Source organism: Zonotrichia albicollis, chromosome Z, assembly GCF_047830755.1.
Source record: "Zonotrichia albicollis isolate bZonAlb1 chromosome Z, bZonAlb1.hap1, whole genome shotgun sequence".
NCBI classification, from domain to species: domain Eukaryota; kingdom Metazoa; phylum Chordata; class Aves; order Passeriformes; family Passerellidae; genus Zonotrichia; species Zonotrichia albicollis.
In genome coordinates, this window is record NC_133860.1 from 2649198 (window position 1) to 2668165 (window position 18968).

The window sequence follows — 18968 nt, forward strand, 5'->3', positions numbered from 1 at the left end:
TCTAAGGCTGCTCACAAGAAAGACAGACCTGCATATTTTGCATCTCGAAATATTTCTGCTCTTAAACCTGAATAGTAGCGGAAAAGACCCAGAGAATCCATTTTACATTTCATCTGTCCCTTCTCCCAGTAATGAGAATTTTATCATTTCCAGCCATCTATAGACAGGTCCTAATCCTGTCTATAGATTTATTTATTAATCAACTTTTATGTTTACAGAAAGCCACAAAAATAAAATGCAGGTCCCCAGACCTGCATTTTTCTGTGCCAGAGGACTGTGATGGCTGTTCCATATAATGCTTATTTTTAAACTTGCTCAAACCCTACTCTGTCCAAAGAAGCTCCTTCTGCCCCACCTATAACACTACTGTCAGACATCATGTCTCAGCACTTACCTCTCTTAGAGTGCCTCTAAAGCAAAGTCACAGTATGGAAAATAGAAGAAGCAAGACATTTCACTTCACAGTTAATCTTTTAGGAAGCAGTAAGATCACTTACCATAGTTGGAGCACCTTTCCAGATTAGCCTTCTTTGGGAAAATTTGTTTGTACAGTTTTAGTCACAGAAGGACGTTTTCTGTGTAAAATCCATTTCACAGAGCAAGAAAATTCTACATTCTTGTCACCCAAATAACATAAAAAGTTTTACTGCTCCTGAAAACCTTGTCTCTTTAGTCTAATAAACTGTGAAGTCCAAAGCAATAACAATCAAAACCCCTGATGAAAACATCTCACGCATCCAAAACCAATTCCGGTTGGTCAAAGTTCTCAACAGAGTTAAGTGTCAGCCCTTGAAATGTATTTGCATATTGGTACCAGAACAGGGTGCAGAAACTAGCTGTCATTTAATCAACTTCCTACCCCATATAACAAATGCTGATGAAAAAGTAGACAAATTCTACAGGCAACAAAGACCAAATCACTGGCACTCTGTGTATACACTCTGTGTACACACTCTGTGTACAAGAATTAAGCATTGAGCAATCAGAACAGAGAAGTCAAAACACTAGTATTCTTTCATAACTGAAAAAAGTAACTTTTTTTTATTCTGTCCGTATTATTTAAAAGCATCATGAATTAATTAATGCAGTTATATTACATTAAACTGGGTGGTAGTTTTGAAATTAATCTTTTCCCTTCCATGACAGTGATGATTTATTTAGAACATTTGAAACCTTTCTGTATTCATCACTTTGTTTGCCCATTCTGGAGCAACAAATCTATAAACAGTTAATTGCTGTATGATACAAGGTCTCTAGTATCCTGATGCAGCATCAGTCAAGAAGAGTGATATTTTCAGGCATTTGTAGCTTTGCAGTCATCTTTGCAGTCATTCTACTCCAGCCTGCAGCTGATCTCAGAGGTTCAGCGTGAGCTATTTCAGTGAATTTCCAGAGTTTCCTAGCCATGCCACCCTAGAGACTTAGGAAAGAGCAATCACAACATCTGAAATTAACTTTTAAAAAATCCCTCTTAGTTCTTTTCAATACATTTAAATAGAACAAGAAACTCACCAAATTCACCTGTTTATTCTTCATTTGGGCAGCCAACACTCTGCAGATGAGGTGCTATGAATCCAGCTGCCTTTCCCTCATTCTAGGAGATGTAGGAGATGTGAAAGGTTCGAGTCTATCAGCAGAGTGCAAGACTGGTGCATTTCTACATCAGGAAGGCAGAAAAAGCAGAGGTGGAAGGAGAAAAATCAGCCCTCACAGCAGTTTAAGAGTTCTGGCATGTTGTTATTGCCACAGATTGCTGTGACTGGCTTTAGCTGATCTCCCCTCCTCTGACATTGCTGCCTGTAGAGCTGGGGAGTGCAAAGGAAGGCTAATCACTGTGCACCTCAGGCTGTCTCCTGCAGTAAGCCCCAGGGGTTTATCAATACCTGGGGAGGAAAGAAGTTTTGCCACCTGGCATCTGGGATAAAATGATCAATTTCCTAATTCTAGTACTAATGTTGGATTCAAAGCCAAGCGATAATTATCCCAGCTGGTTCTTTAAACAGCCTCTGAATGACATGGTTCATGATTATTAAAACTGGTGTGAAAGGCATTGTGGCATATGAGTTTATTTGGTTTATTTATAGATTAATTTTACTCTGTTTACTTTCATGTTGAATTCAGGGGTGGATAGGAGTTTTCCCCTGTGAGAAGAGCTTCCCCTTTCCTAGTTGATATCATTACTTGCTAGATGCATAAATTGTCAAACCTTTCACACTAATGGCAAACTACAATAAAACAGTTGGTGGTTACTTAACAATTCGTTTTATTTATTTATAGCTGTATAAATAAAGGCTTGAATCAGCTTTTCCAGGGTCACAAAGAGATGGAGAAGATGCGGTTTCCTAAGAGGTTGAGGGCACAAGCTACCAGAAAATACACCCCTGCAGCCTGAGCTCTGCTTTCAGGCACTGCTTATTGCCCTCAAAATCAAAAAACTCATGAAATCATTTCACCTCTCTGTAAGCAGGTGAAGGAGCAGTGAGAAATTCCAAATCACTGGTAGAAGAAGAAGAAGAAAATCATTTGTTCAAGCTGAAGTTTGCCTGACAGTGCCTTTGGACAGGTATCAGAATATTGAAGGATATACTTGTAAAAAGTACAAGTACAAAAAATAATACCCTGAGCAGAAACAGTAATAAGAATGAGACTTTTTCCCCCATACATTGTATGTGACTTTATTTAATTTTACTTTATCAAATATGAAAAAGTTCAGGGACTCAGTAAACTCAGACCTGTGATTTTTTTTCTGTCACTCTCCAAAATTTCACATAGTTCCTTAAATGCCTCCATTTTTTATTTTAACTTTCTAGATATCTTTAGAATCTTCTAGATACCAGGAAGCTCTGAGAACCCTGGGTTAAGGTTTTGCACCATTGATCTGATGACATTCAGCCAGAAGCATTCCAGCTTCTGCTTCCATATCAGTGCCCTCTGCTAGATAAGCAGCACTTCAGACTGTGTAAGAACCTTTTAGCAAGAACCTCTGTCTGTTCAGAACACACTGGTAAACTGCCCTCATTTAAAATAATTACTGAGAACTGGAGAGGAGGAAAACATTTCCGTCAAGTAACCTGGGTCACCTCTTATATAACAAAACCAAATTCCTTTTCTCTCTCTGCTTCTACATATCTAAAACTTCTCTCCCATCTCACAACTTTTACCTAACCACTTCACTGCAGTGCATGAGTCGAGACTGATGCAGGACTGAGAGAAACCCCTTGGGCAGTGCAGCAGCGAGCTCCAGGTGTCCTGGAACAGGTACAGATTCTCACTCCCATGTGAAGTCTTATTACATATGCCATAACATCCAGTGGCTACCTTGATCACCAGAAATGCTGGGCATCCTGGAAATAGGAAGCAGAATTTCCTGCTCATACAACACTTGTTCTTGTAAAATATCTCCTTGTCCCAGCAGACCTTGAATGTTTCCTCAGCCTGTTCCCACTGGGATGTTCCTGGGTTACCACCAGCACCTACCACTGATTTACACCCCACAGCAGGCAACATGCATTCATATACATTTGGATTTCTATGCGTGCATCTCCACAGCACAGAAAGGAGATGAACCGGTGCTCCCTCTTTTTAAAGAACTTCTAGACACTACTGTGTACAGTTAGACCCAAACACAACTTTCTGCATCTGTAAGTTAGGCTGGCAATTTTGCCTTGAAAAAGCAGAATATCAGGACTATGTCCACTCAAGAACTTATTCTGGAGCAGATGTATACAGCTCTCTGTTTTAAGTGTAGCATTTGAAAGGTCTGATGAAAGTCCCTGCTCCTATTGGCATTTTCTTCCTGACTAACTTTGCGCAGTGCTGTTCTGGGCTGGTGCGTTGTTCTGGGACAGTTTGCTGTCCTGGGTTAGTTTGCTGTTCTATGTGAACTGACTTTGAACTGAGGTCTAAGGTGTACCATACATAAAGAGTTCTCATGCAAAACTGGATTTCAGGTAAGGGAGAAAATCTTCCAGATACAGAAGATCCAGACCCTTTCTGCACTACATCTCCTCTCCTCTCCTCTCCTCTCCTCTCCTCTCCTCTCCTCTCCTCTCCTCTCCTCTCCTCTCCTCTCCTCTCCTCTCCTCTCCTCTCCTCTCCTCTCCTCTCCTCTCCTCTCCTCTCCTCTCCTCTCCTCTCCTCTCCTCTCCTCTCCTCTCCTCTCCTCTCCTCTCCTCTCCTTCTCCCCTTTTTTCCCAAAGATTGATGAAAGTCAAAGCCTTAATTTTTTCTCTGTTTGCGAGAACTTACAATTTTTTACAATAAAAAGTAAAAATTTCTAAATCTAAAAAGTAAAAATTTCTAAAGAAAATAGAAAGCAGAGAAAGATATTATCTTGTTGGCATACAAGGTTCTTTATCCTTTTCATTTCACTCATGCTATTTTCTTCCAATAAAGGTTTTGACAGCTAAGATAACATGTGGATAAAACAGCAGGTGTGAGTCAGACCTTACTCCAAATTTCATCCTGGAGAGAATAACAAGTACAATCTAGTTTATTTTAAAACAAAAGAGAGGAGGATTGGTGAGAAAAATTACATAATGAAGTTTGTTTTGTTAATATGTAAAGCTCCAGTACAAACTTAAAAATTTACAATACACTTTACCTCTACCACCTCAAATAAAGTCAATCAATGCTAAGAATTTGTCCAGACAAAATGTGTGCTCTTTACAACTCACAGTTTCTAACTTGTAGCAATGAAAGAAAATAATGATATGATTTATGGTGTTCTCTTTCAGTTCTGCAGCAATGTCTGAGTTACAAACATGTTACTATTTGAGAAATAGTTTTCCATTTTATGTATACTTACATATTTATAGTGCAGTGGGGAAAAATTAAAGCATTTTAGTGTGTTTAAAAGCTTGTTTTCAAACTTCCATTTTTTGGTGGATTGACTTCTAAGTTGTTTAGATTGTAAGGTACAAGACAATAATGAGAATGGCTTAACTGTAGTGTGGCCACTGAAATTTTAATGTGAAAGAAAATGACATGGTAAACTCCAGAAACAAAGCACAGACTGCCACTGACAGAATCCTCCGTTCTCTGGATTTAAATTACAATAACATAATGCTATGAATAATTACATTTTTGTAGAAGTCAAAATTATATTTGCTTTTAAATGAGGGTGGATCTTTTCCCTGCAAGCAGCAGAGTAATCCCACCACAACTTCATAAACCTTGCTAAAATCTCACTGCTATGGTGAGTGACATGCAGTGGCAGCATAACACAGCCGAATAACACATGACAAGGAAGCAACACATAATATAACTCACTCCATTACTTTTTTAGAGGCACAAAATTCAATTCTGTTTTCAAGCAGACATGGGTGTGCACTGTATGTATCTCTGGACTTTGCTACTGTTCCAGATTTGCTGAGATCACCACTGGCAGCTTGGGCATATAGGAATAAGCTACAATTTTCTTTATACTACCATTTTATAAACCTCTGCTTTACTTTAGTTGTTCAATGTTGTTTTTTGTGCTTGGTATGTAAATGTGCACACACATGTTTAAGTCTGATACATTTTTTTGAGTCCTTCAGCTACTGAAAAAGCCTTTGATCCACCAGTGTAATTAGTACAAAACCTTGAAACAATCTTATTAGATACTCATCTACAGTTAAAAGTATCTGCTTTACATTAATGACATTAAGAAAGCTTTTTCCTGTTAAAGTCATATATTAGATTTGAATCTGAAAACATCTCTTAATCCTCATGTGCTCAAAGAAACATTCATTGCAATCATGTAACTAAATATCATGAGACAAAGTAGTTGACTTAGAATGAAAAACACCCTCAACAATTCATAAAGCACAGTCTTCCTTGTCGTAGCTTGTAGAACTACTGCCAGTGAAAAGTAGCTTTGAAAAGGGTTGCTAGAATATGATTACTGAACACTAAAAATTGAAGTGGAATATTTCACCTGAAGTAAGACTTTGAAAGTAAAAGATACTAATTCTTATTTGATTGCTTATTTATATATTTGTCTTACTATTTGTTACCAGGTAAGCAGAAACTTTATGAATTCTCTAATTTCAAACTTATTTTTTCTTCTCAGGAGCAAAACTGGCAATGAGGTCAAATGTATTAATATATTGAGCTGAATAGATTTTACACAGTATTGAGTGCTTTTGCTGAGAGACACCTGAGACCAGTTGCTATAGTAATATTTTTCAAGAGAGCCCCGTGTTGATGTTGTTCATATGGGGTAGAAATGCAGAGAGGAAATGAACTGCTTTGTTTTTCCATGCACAGGAAGGCCAGCTTGCACAACTGTTAACAAATGAGCAAAAAATGTCACAGATTGGTAGCCATTTGGAGGTGGGTGGAGTGGGAGATAAGTGGAGAAGAAACAGGTCAGTTCCATACCACAAAGTTGGGGGAAGGTGTAAATAATGACTATATATACATGTATTCTAATTAACTCATTAGCTGTCAGGGTAGATACCAAGAAGAGCATTAGAGAAACGTGTTTCAGCTCTCCAGCATGAACAACACCTCTTGCTTGAACAACTCATCTCCTTGAACCAGCTCTGGCAGCCCCTGGCAACCTGGTTCAGAGCTTTTACCGCCAAGCTTCATGTCAGACATTTTTTGCTTGAGACAAGGAGCTGGCAAGCAGCACAATTATTCTTGATTTTCTCCCTTCTCCTTATTTTCCTGCACAAACACTTCCTGTATTTGTTGCCCTTACTGGCCAACGAGTGGTGCCATGGCCAGCTTGAAAAAAAGAGAATAAAGTGTGCAGTAGCATTGAGGGTATCTTACTGGACTGCTATAAAATTCTCTTTGATGCAGTTGGTCCTTAAGTTTGATTCTGTCAGAACACAAACTTTTCATCTTTAACTTCTCCCACACAATGGCATTCATGCAAGCTGTGATGGTGCAGGCTCACACTTTTCTTGAAAATCTCCCACTGAGGTGAAACAGGACAGGTGGAGTTTCAAGAAAAAGTGGTGTCCAAAATAATGTTTGAGGTTTTTTAAGATAGGCAAAGCTTGAGATATGACTACTAGTCTTACAAGCCAGGAGGTGAACATGCAGTGAGAAATAAAGGTGCTTTCCTGGTACGGAGATCTTGTTTAATGGTGGGACTGGCTGTCAAAGGAAAAATATTGGAAAACGAGGGGGCAAGAAGAGAAACTGAGACTGCACATTGGCGAGGAAGCTCTTTGTAGGCTTGGGGGTCCTGGACTCTTGAGGAACCCATGGCCAAGAGTTGTGGAGAACCTAAGAAACGCAAAGTATTTGTGGAGACATACATGGCTTTGTCAAACATTTTAATTTGCCGCTAAGCTTGTTTACTGTCTGTTTTTCAGCCAAGTCACAGCTGCTGCACCTTCACGTGTCTGAGGATCTAATTATAAACCAAGAGCACTTGCAAGCTTTGGGCTTACAAAAGGAGCACTAGATTCAGGGAGTTCCTAAGGAATCAGAACTGGTACCGTGGACTTAATATTTTGGAAATTCATTCCCTTTTGGCTGTATTTCATGCTATGATGGATTAAGGCAGAAATGAGTGCTGATCTGCCTTTTAATACTTTGTATACTTGTTAACTTCAGAGGTTTGAGAACAATTTCGCAAAGAGATTTTTGTCAGGCATATGCTGGAGGATTACTAACCTTGTCAGCCTTTCCAATGACCCTTTCCTCCTCATGTCTGAGCCAAGACACACTGAAATCCATCTTGTCTCAGCTACAGGGACAGCTTAGAGTATGTTGAACAGAGAAGAAAGTTGACTGTGGTTGTGACAGGCACAGGGAGAGGGTGCAGTGCCAGGAGACTGAATGCTGACAGCTAGGGCAGTAGCAGCAGGGGCTCCTAGCACTGGACAGACAAGGATCTGATTTTAAATTTAGCCATATTGGTCTTGAATGTGTACTGGGAGTAAGCCCTTAGACTCTGAAGAAGACAACAGTTGATTGTGCTGTTCTGGTTTCCAGCGGTGGGCAGGAGAAGATTGCTCTGGCATGGTTGGTCAGCTGCTCTGAGTACCCAGCTGCTGGTACTCCTGCACCACCCTTACTAGCAATGTGTGGCTGCCCAAGTGATGTCAGTCTGGACTCCTCTGTCATGGGCCCACTTTCAAGGTCCTCCCTCAGAAAAGAGAAGACCAAGTACCTGTGACCATGCTACATCAGTTCAGAGGCACCAGTGAGTACTGTCATAAGAGGCAACTCTGAAGTAAACTGCTGTATTCAGAAAATAAAAGCAGAGGGAAAAAAATGAGACAATTTTGTGGATTATGTTTTATAAATGTTATAAATCAATTGCTTATTTTTGCCTCTAGTTTGATTCACTTCTTCTGATTCCATCACAATTTAATTAATGCATATTAAATTATGCCACAAGCTGCACAACTAGTCAAGTCCCTGAGAAGATGGAAATTGATTGTGCAAATCAGTGCTCAAAGCTAAAACTGAGATATACAAGTGATATTAGTTGCTTGCTCTGCTCTCATCAATGTCATTTTAGCAATACAGATAATTGTAAATGAGAATTATTTTAAGCCAGTTTTATTATCTGTTACTTCATTCAGCACTACTAAGCTCAGTCTGTTTTCACCTGACAGTGTCAGTGATAACTTAAGGAACAAAAAACCATGAGGAATTATGTGCCAGCACTTTCCAAACTTAGTTTCATAAGAGTTACCAAGTGATACTGAAATGCAGGTAAGCACAGATTTTATGCACAGTTATGGACTGTCGCTTATTTGGCAAAGAAACATTGAAGAAAGGATCAGAAACACAGTGCACATATTCAAGCTACAGAAGAGCAGATCCAGAGCTATATTCTGGCTATCCTTAGTGGATATGCTTGTTAAATAATTCTAGCTTTGTCTTGTGTCTCACAGACACCAAGCTGAGTATAAAATATATTGTTATTTCCGCACACTCAAGTAACTGCAATGACACGAAGAAAAGGTAACATTCTAGAGGCAGTTGTGGAGTTGATACATACAAAATAAACAAAACATGAGTGGATTTATCTAACCAAAATTTTCTGGCTGTTTAATATTTCTCTTGTTCCATGAGATTGTGGAATCACAGAACAGTCTGGATTGGTAAGGTTCTCAAAGGAACACTTGGTCCAACATCTGTGGGAAAAGGAAGCTATATGAGTGTCCTGCCCAAAAACAGCATGGAAGCCTCCAGCAACAGGGACTCCACCACATACCTGGGGAAGTTGTTCCAGTGAGGGGTTGTCCTCACTGTGAACAGTTTCTTTCTTATGTCAATATGAAATTTCTCTCAGTGCAAGTACCATTGCCTCATGCAGTCTCCTTGTGTCTACTTATGAAGAAAACTTCCATTCTCTTTATATTCATCCTTTAAGTATCACCACCTGGGATGTGGTCTCCATGAGCAATCTCTTCTCCAGGAGGAAGGGATGAAAGTCCTTCAGCTTTTCCTCAGGGCAGCTTCCTCAGCTCTTTGATCACCTTCATTGCTTTCTTTGACTTTCTCCAATCTTTCTGCATCTTTCTTGATCTGCGGGGCCCAGAACTGCATGCAATAATCCAGGCGCAGCCTGACAAGCTCTTAGAAGGTTGGGATGATCCTGTCTCTGTCTCCAGCGATGTCCCAGGGGATGCAGCCCAGGACATGATTTACCTTGGCTGCTGCAGTGGTGCAGTGGAGCCAACACCTAGGTACAGGAAATAGGGCAAGGTTTGACGTCAGTACTGGCTGCAGAATGGCTCTTGTGGGATACAAAAGTACACAAGCACACTTCCACTTATATACTGTATGCATCTTAGCCATCAGTTACAGTACAGGAGAAGTTAAAGCATTCCAAATCCCACCAGAAAACAGTTAATCCAATTCCAAACTGGAACTGGGAAAGAAAAGAGCTATCAGAAAACAAGGACCAATTAAATACTTTTGTCCTTTTGTCCTTTATAATTACATTTACCCTCCAGTGAATTAAAATATATGGTATGTAGGTAGAAAATTATCTTCCTGTCTCTTGTGAACTTTCAAACCTGTCAATAGAGTCTATCCCAATTTCAGATGACAGTTTGATTTCTGGTCATTAATGGAATTACTAAACAATTGCCCTGATTGTTTGGTCTAGGTTTCAGCACATTTTATGTAATTAGGCTGATATTTTTAGGATGAAAAAATTATCTGAGATCTTGCCAGTGGATTCTGCTGGTTTCAGAACTCTTTTTTTAAGGATTCTTTCAAAGACAAATTATTCAGAATATTTTATCTTTGACCATTGATAATTTTCCCACTGTTGATAAACATTCATATATCTTCAAATCACAGCCTGAAGAACACAAACTGTGAATTTTATTTGTGAGCATTCCAAGGATATAAGGGTACGAAATAAGCATTAAAAATCAGACCAAGAAAACATTTGAATATTTCACAGCATTATTGATTCCCTAGGACAGTGTAGGCAGTCTGGACTGCTGGCATGTTTTTAAGAGGTATTAGTATTTCTACCTAACCTGATTTTTCAGTCTGTAGATAAGGAAATAGTGCAAAGAGATCTGTAATAACAATTAAATTATTTTGTTGACAGCTTTTCTGTGACATTTTGACTCTTTTTTTTTTCATGGTTGTTACGTTTAGCTAAAAAAAAACCAAAACAAGACAAAACAAAAACCCTTCAGCTTTCTATGCTTTCCTGAAACAACATGATATTTTAACCAGTTCTCTGATCCTCCTCCTTCTTTATTTATACAAAACAAAACCAGAAACAGAGTTATAAAATTTGAAAGTCACATAGCCTTGTGATTCTCATCTTCAGTTGTTTGTCAGGTTTCTTTTTAGTTTAACTGAAGTCTTTCAATATGAACTGGAGGTCTTCTGATGGTACAAAACTTGATTTTGCATGGTACCTCTTGTTTCTAAACTACTTTGCAGTCTGTCTGTCTCATTTCATGCACCCACACACAAACACGGAGCATCAGCCATCTCCAGTGGGAGGGTGACAGCCACACAAGCCCACTGGTAGCCAACCAATGCACTGCATGGCAGTGGCAAATGGGAATCTTGGCCAGGGATGCCACATCAAACCCTCCTCTGCAGAGTACCCCACGAGGTTTTCAACACCCATGAGGAGCAGGTGTCTCAATTTCTGACCATTCATGCCAAGAACATGACTTAGTGGAAGGAGAGGAAAGACCAGCTTGGCAGTAGTCTGGGCCAGCGGCCTTCCAGAAGTGACACAAGGCAAATGATTGGAGCGTAAAAGCTTCACTTTGTCCTTGATGAACAGTCTGAGAGGACAAAATCTCTGAGGAAGCCACGGCCGTAGGGTACAGCAGGAGACACACAGATTTGCAGCCTACACTAAGGTGCTGCAAAAGCCCCAGAATTCAAAAGCTGCCGCGAAAATCTGACTTTGGCAGAGCCACAGAAAGGACAGCTATATGCAACCAGTGCTAATGTTCCTCAGGATTGGATTTCATGCTCCTGCACGACTGATTAGGCAGCTGGCCTCCAGTGTACACTAACATGCTGCGAGTGTTCCCAGCAGAGGGTCCAATCCTCCATGGTAACGCTCTTCAGGGAGCTCTGGAAATGCTTTAATTATTAAAATGAATAATTCCTACCAACACATTTAATTGGAAAATATTACATGTTTAAATGGGCTCTAATGGAAGAGGTCTGGAAAATCTGACTATATAATAGAGTATGCTGTTTGAAGTGAATTTTAGCAATATTTTTTCAGTGAATAACACCATGCATTATTTATCCTCTCTCTTTTTAATCCTGTCTGATAGTTTATATGAAGAAGGAATCACTGGAACCTCAGAAATAAAATGCAAATCTGTGAATTGCCCCCTACGGGCTTAACCGGCCAACACTAGCCCATCCTCCTTCCTTGCTTCCTGTCCCCTAGCTTCCAAGGAAATAGTTCAATGAATTTATTGCTGCAGGACAAACTAAACCCCTTGTTTCTGCCTCAGTGCAGGTAGGACTGTGCAGGACTGACCAATTACAGGAACACTTGTTACCACAGTCTGAGAGAGATGGGACATAATGAAAGGCAAGAGAAGGCCAGGGTAGGTGCAGACTTGTGGGAATCACAAGGGAAGAGAGCAGAAAACATGGGTTCAGGACATGGGTATCAGCCACACAGAGGAAGCAAGGACACGTGTGGACAGGGACAACCAAAGCAGTCAGCAAATATCTCCAAAGAGGTCACACTACCTGAAGCTCTCAAGGCAGCAGTTTGGCTCTATAAGGTGCTATCTAGGCCTGGTCACTCTATGATTCTATGATTATTAAACATACAGCTTCACAGCTGGAGTTATTTAAACTTGCATTCTGTCATGAGAGAGTGGGACTCAAATAAGGATTTATGCCTCTGGATTAAGTTCTGCAAAGCCCAGATCCTACACTGAGCCTTCCCAAAGGGAAGGACCCACTGGGTATACAATGTTGTAAAGCAATTGCACTGTCAGACTTTGCCTGATCTGATTTTTAAAAACTCAGTCTTCATATTTCCTGGCTTTTTTTTCTTCTTCCTTGGAATGTAAATGTTACATTCTGGATATAAGCATGGTGGAAAAGTCAGGAAGGCACTTTTATCTGAACGTTGCCTTCTTTCTCCCAAAGTCTAGTAGGAGCATAAAGAGATGAGGAAATGGACATTCAAGAGAGGTATTGTTATTTATAGAAAAAGAGAATTGCCAGCAGAAGAGGGGAAGTCAGAGAACATTTTCTACTAAATAGAACTTCAATTTGAAAATGGCATCTATTATTTTAACTATTCTGAGCAGGACCCAATGACACAAGTGCAAACTTGTTTCATTCTGCCTATTTTCTGAAACAAGCAAGCTCAATACTTTTTGAGCTCTTTCTTCTCATCTCAAACCAGAGCATTAGTTTGCACATTTTTTTCTGTTTATTGTGACACTAAATCAAAATTGTGTTTTTTTTTTTTTAAATTTGTTGCACATACAGCACTTGTCAGCTCTGTCTTTTCTGTCTTTTTTTTTTTTGTTGTTCTCTCTGTGCATATTCATTAGCTGCAGGAACATGCTGAAAGTAAGAGATTTTCTGTGTAGCTGCTGAAGAGTTCACACTCCTGGATTCCAAAAAGAGAGATTCTGTAGGTATCTACTCTGCCCAAACGATTTAACACAGCACAGCACAGCAAGTGTGGGAGGGGAGTTACACTCTACTGCACTGAGCAGCCCTAACACATTGGGCCTATTAGGGACTACAGTATTCAAATTCAAATACAAATTCATCACACTGTTAGTAGTAGTTACCAAACAGCCATGCTGCAGCTCACAGAAGAAATTCAAGCATTCACTGAGCTCTGAGATTACCACAACCCCTCCAGTTCCCTCAGATTTTATTCTGCTGTAGCACTGTATCTTGTCTGCAGTTTGGCTATTTTTATCAATAGCTCCCCCTGAATCTGTATCTTTTGCCTAACTTCTTTGTTTAATATTTAACATGCTGTGGTTCGTTGAGTAAATAGCCTGCACACCGGAATCTATGTGGCTGCTTCTGCTGAGTCAGACATCAAAATCCAGCTTCTGGTAAGGAGTTTGTGACACATGGACAAAGCTGTGTTTAATCCAACCCTCAGGTGTGATTTGAAGCTCTGGTTAACTCAATTATAACCAATTTCATAAACTCTCAATGCATTTGAAAAGGAAAAGGAAACATGGGAAAAAAACTAAGACCAGGATCTTTTCCAGATGAGAAAAATAAATGAGGATGCAATAATGGCTTCAACAGAAAAAGACCGAAGTTTCTGCAGACACCTGAGTTGTGTGAGCTCCTGGACCGTGGTAAAGCAGAAACTGAACCCACTGCTATAAATGCCACAAGGAGAATTTCTGCAGAAACATTGAGCTTGCTGGAAGATAAATGTGAGTAAAGGAAGTAAATAAAAGCTGTTGTACCCTGGTTGTTCATACTGCATTTCCCTGCCCACATGGTGACTTGTCTGACCAATTCTGAACAGCCAGTTTTACCTTCAGGCCTCAAGAGATACAAAAGACACAAGCTTTTGGATCTGCCTGTTGCTCTTGGGAAGTTTCAACACCCACATTTCATTTTCTCCACCATACAACCAGGTTCTGAAATGTATCAGGTGTAGCATGTCCAAAATACTATATACTGAAGTCCTGTTATGAAAGAATTTTGTCAAAACATTTTTGTTTAGCAAGCCTAAAACTCGTCAGGAATTTTCACATGACAGATACTGTTCTTGAAACACTTATAAATGTTAAAAAAGGCACAAAAAATGTAAGATTACGGAATGTGGACAAAATTATTTTGATGCTGCCTAAATGTATTATTGCACGTAGAGAAAGGTTTTAACTTTTATTGGGAGAAAAGAACTGCCAGATCTGGAGGACTCGGGGAGGAGGAGGGAAAAGTTTAGCTCAAAGTGACCTTGCAGCTGGGAATGCCAAAAATGTCAGTATGAAAAAATGCCATTTATTATGCCTAATGTTGTTCATCCTCTACCTGCAGGGAGCCTGTGACCCCAGGGAGCAGGGAGTGTGTCCCCAGGGAACAAGAACCTGTGTGCCCAGGGAACAGGAGCCTGTGTCCCAGAGAGCAGGGAGCCTGTGTTCCCAGGGAAAGAGGTTGTGTCCCCAGGGAACAAGAGCCTGTGTTCCCAGCATTGTTAGTGAGGTAAAGACATAAATCTGCTTGGCATTTTGGGTGTGATTTGATGTTGCCCTTGGTTACCTGTATGTGTTGATTTACACAATGTTACAGGTTAAGCAGAGTAAATACCTTCAATTTGAGACAGTTTTGAATATGGTGTTCTTACCGAGCCAGAAAGCTAAAACAATGCTTTCTGTCCAGAAACATCTATTTTCATATCAAATCTCTGTTTCCAACAGGCACACAGAGCTAAAACTGTGCAACTAACATATAGCTCATACCTATAATGAAAATCAAAAAGCAAAATTCCTGTAACAGGAGAGCACATTTACATTACATGCCAGTGAAGCACAAATTAATTTAGATGTGATGAATATCCTTTTCTCTTCTTTTATCTTTGATGTTCTAGAAATAGGTAGGTCTTGAAGGCAAGGCTTGGCCAGGCTCTGGGCCAAGAGATTCTATCTTTTGACATTTAAAACTTGAAAAGAAAAGTAAATATAAAGTAATTAAGCTGAAATCTATTTTATTTACTAAGTTAAACATATTACAGTATTTCCAGATGCCTACTCAATCTAGCTATGCAGAGAAAAGCAGGGCTAAGCGTTCAGATGAGGTACTGTAGTTGCACTTTGAAGATGAGGCAAGACTTGAATCCTTGGTATTTTAAAAAGAAAGGAAAGTGCTAGCTAGGCAGGCTTTTACCAAGAAGATGCTGAGTAGAGAGCTGAGGGCTAAAATTGCCATTAGATTTGGAGGGAGTCAAAATTAAACAGGGACATCCTCATGTTTAATCGTGAGTGAATAAAAAAAAATTTTGAGGGGTGCATTTGTTGCTGTTGTTGTGCAGAAATACAGTTTTATAAAATATATAAGACCAGCCTTCCTGGGTATTGCAAAGGTGGTGGTGTTGTTGACAGAAAAATGAGAAGGATTTTTGAAGGCTTTTTACACTTAGATTGTCTCAGCTTGACAGTTTGATTTCTCAAGTTCAAAGAAAATCATATCAATATTGACATATGCCTTTCCCCATCCCTTTATCTTTGGCTTGAGGCTGTCAAGCCATTTCATCGTGCCAACGCAGAACCCCTGCCTTGTGCTCGCTCTGCACCAGGAGGGAAAGAGCTCTCCAACTTTGAACACTTCAAGACGACATGAAGAAGATGCAAACAAGTGTACTAAAAGGTCAGGGCTTTATTACATTTTTTAAAACCAGCATTGCATTCTTGCTGTTTGTCTGTTTTACCTGCCCTGAAATCTGGGGAATGCTCTTTGTGTCATCAGTAAGCTACAGCAATTTTCTTAGCTATTTAAACAAAAGCCCTTGACATTTGTTCTAGCTTGCAAGCTCTCCTTACTCAAAAAATACGTAAGTATGGCAAAGAGAAATGCAATTTTCAGTCATTTTGTGACCTCAGTGGGAGAAACTGATAGATCCATTAAATGGTAAGTGCTTGTTCCTTACATGGCCTTAAACTGCCTTTCCCTCCACGTGAGCTTGCACTTTTATTAGTTTCAGTGAAAACTCCAGGTTGCTACCCTGTCCCTTCCTTTCTTTAAGGTTAGTGAAAATATTCCAGCTGGGATTTATTTTAAAGGTGTGTCCTTTTTCACAAAAAAATGCAGCAATCTTAGGCAAACAGAAGAACAGCAGGCAAGAGGAATTCTTTAGCTAGCCAATGTTCCATATTTTATTTTCCAACAGAGAATCTTAACAATCACCCATTGTGTTAGAAAGCCACATGATGATAATATAAATTCACTGATGCAAACCAAAGAGCTACAGACCTTTCTAAATCAACATAAACATGTCCCCAAATCTGCGTGTAGACCAGCCGACAGGCGTTCCCTCTATTTTCCTAGGAGCCTTGCCCAAGGCTGGTTGTGCTCAGAGCCACGGGTGAGTGTGAAAGATCAGAGCAGAGCTGGGGCTCGCTGCAGCAAGGCACGAGCCACCTCCTCAGCCAGAGGGTTTGGCTTCTCCTTTAGCTAATGGCAGCTGAACCATTTCTCCAATAATACATTCATGCTGCCGTATAGGAGCAGAATGTCATCCATTAACGTTTTGTGCCCGACAGAAGCTATGGTGACATTTCAGAAACCTCTAGGGCTCTTCTCAGAGCATTATTCTAGTCCACGAGCCTCTGCTGTTGCAGCACAACCAGTCTGGAGGCTCAGGGCAGGTTGTGCTGCTGCAGAGCCCAGCGTCAGGGACCTATGAGTCCCATCTCCAGGCTGTGACCAACACACTCTTGTGCTCTATGGGGGGAAATCACCACACATTTCTCTGCTTCCAGTTCTCCATCAATAAAGTGAAGGGCAAAAGAACTATAAATTTTCAAAGGGTGCAGTAAGAATTAGTTATTTGTATACAAAATTGTGTGTGAAATATGCACTAAAGATTGCTATGTTTTGTCATGCAGGACAGAGCACACATGCTGAAGAAACTCAGCCACTCAGTACACTTCAAATGCACTTCAACTACTGAAACAGTAAAGGGCACTTATTAAACAAACTCTTCCCCACAGAAATAAGACATGTGAACCAATTATTTATACGACATACTTTGTATCTTTTATCTCAACACCACATATGAATTCCACTTCCTTGTCACCAGGAATCGTCTGGACAGAGGTTGATTCTAATATGATCAGAGTAAGCAATCAAAATAATCAAAGTAATAAATTTGTTAACATCAACATAACAGTCTTGTGAATGGCCCATAAAACAAAAAACTTTCAAAATGAGATTGAAGGTGTTAGGGGTCTTGAGCTGTTTGAATAATGAGTAAAGCTGTGTGCCTCCCTTTTTACTGGGATTTTTATCTTATTTGTAAAGGAAATAAACAACCTTTTCAATAATCAAAATAAAAAAGAAACAACAGTGCAATGCAGTTTTGAATTTCACTTATATTTTTCCTAATGAAAGGACCTCTGTAGATTTTCAGTGCATTCAGGTGGAGAAGATGAGATGCACAAGCAGTAGCTACACTACAGACTCTACTTCTGATGTATTTTTTGACTGCAGGAAATAATTTTTTTCCCAGCACTGGCATGGAAGTAGTCTTGCTTTATAAAGCAATTTAAATTCTTCTCATAAAATGTGTATTTTAAAAGAACGAAACCAAAGTAGCTAAAAATGAAAAAACCTATCTGGGTTACTCCCTCCTTTGACCCTGGAAAATTAAAATCTGTTTTCACTTCAGAACTGAGTCAGAGCTTTGTATTGGTTAAATACTACATTTTTCCAACTACACAATGAGTAGGAAATACAGTTCCCAGGCAATATGAGTCACTCATGATCTTTCACTTTTTTCCATTATTTTAAAATCAGAAATTTGTTTGGAAATCTTATCTCATTTTGTTTTGGCATGTATGCAATTTATCCTTTAAACAGAGTCTGGACCAAGATTTAAGGAGCTAGCTAGATGGCATGTTTGTTTTTAATGGCACTCACACACACTCTTGCCTCCAGAAGGATTCCACAGCACTTTCAAGCCCCATGGTTTGCTGTTGGGTGACAAAAGGAGAATCCTGCCCATGGTGAGACAAGCAAAGCAGCTGTCCTAACTCACCACCAGTGTGCAGGAAATCTTCAAGGGGTGCTGGCATTATTGGGGATGCATCCCTCAAGGAATCCCAGACTGCACATGTCTTACTGCCCACCTGCTCTCAGAACAATGTTTCTCAATATCAGAAGTGAGAGAATGCTGACAAAATGTTAATAGGGTTTTTCATTTCAGCTTCAAATTAATAGTTGGATATTGATGGAAACACTTACTTGAAAATGGAGTAATTAAAAAATAAGGCTACTACTAAGTTTGTCATTCAGCAAGACCAGAATGACTTTTTAAAATATATTTAATAACATTTCAACATCATTCTGTGCACTAATGACAGGTACTTGCCTAGTTCTGTAAAAAGTCAGTCAGTTTTGTACATTTTTAATAACCTTCCCTGCCACTACTTCATGACTATGGAGGACTTGGAAAAGTCAGTCATCAAGCAGAAGGTATAGGAATCACCCTGCATATATGCAAAAAAGGTCACGAAGATCACTCTTTTATTTTACAGCATGCCAGGATGTGTGGCTTCTGTGAAATCCATGTTAAATCTCTTTCATTTTTTTTCCTCTACTTGCACTTTACAAGTGTGATAAGAGATCCACTATGTCCTGACCATGCTATGCATACAAATATTTACATAGTTTCTTTTGCATTTGTGGGTTCTGCTGATTAAATGATCAAAGAGAAGTGAAGAGTAATTACAGATTGGAAATGGTTTTGCCTTCTTCAGCATGCAGTCACAGGATAGAGGGTGCTTCTGGCACTGCAGATAATGTAGATTAAAAGTCCAAAAGGGCAAAATAGA

General features: G+C 39.6%; 1 protein-coding gene and 1 long non-coding RNA gene across 4 annotated transcripts in view; one reads left to right on the plus strand and one right to left on the minus strand.

Annotated features, from left to right (window-relative positions):
- The window catches only part of TRPM3 (transient receptor potential cation channel subfamily M member 3), a 411968-nt gene extending 410276 nt beyond the window's left edge, over positions 1 to 1692 (minus strand). The window contains exon 1 of one of the 2 annotated variants that reach the window (XM_014268915.3): positions 1513 to 1692. In XM_014268915.3, coding sequence (XP_014124390.1) covers positions 1513 to 1536 — 24 coding nt within the window. In that variant the 5' untranslated portion in view covers positions 1537 to 1692. Of the gene's footprint in view, positions 1 to 497; positions 517 to 1512 lie in introns of those variants that run through there. The other variant, XM_074532493.1, reaches the window with a different exon arrangement.
- LOC113459599 (uncharacterized) overlaps positions 1 to 17946 on the plus strand; it is a 43417-nt gene extending 25471 nt beyond the window's left edge. Inside the window, exons 1-5 of one of the 2 annotated variants that reach the window (XR_012578024.1) lie at positions 13459 to 13511; positions 13674 to 13847; positions 14458 to 14622; positions 15652 to 15783; positions 17022 to 17946. This is a non-coding gene — a long non-coding RNA (uncharacterized LOC113459599). Of the gene's footprint in view, positions 1 to 13458; positions 13512 to 13673; positions 13848 to 14457; positions 14623 to 15651; positions 15784 to 17021 lie in introns of those variants that run through there. The other variant, XR_012578023.1, reaches the window with a different exon arrangement.
- Positions 17947 to 18968: the final 1022 nt, after the last annotated feature.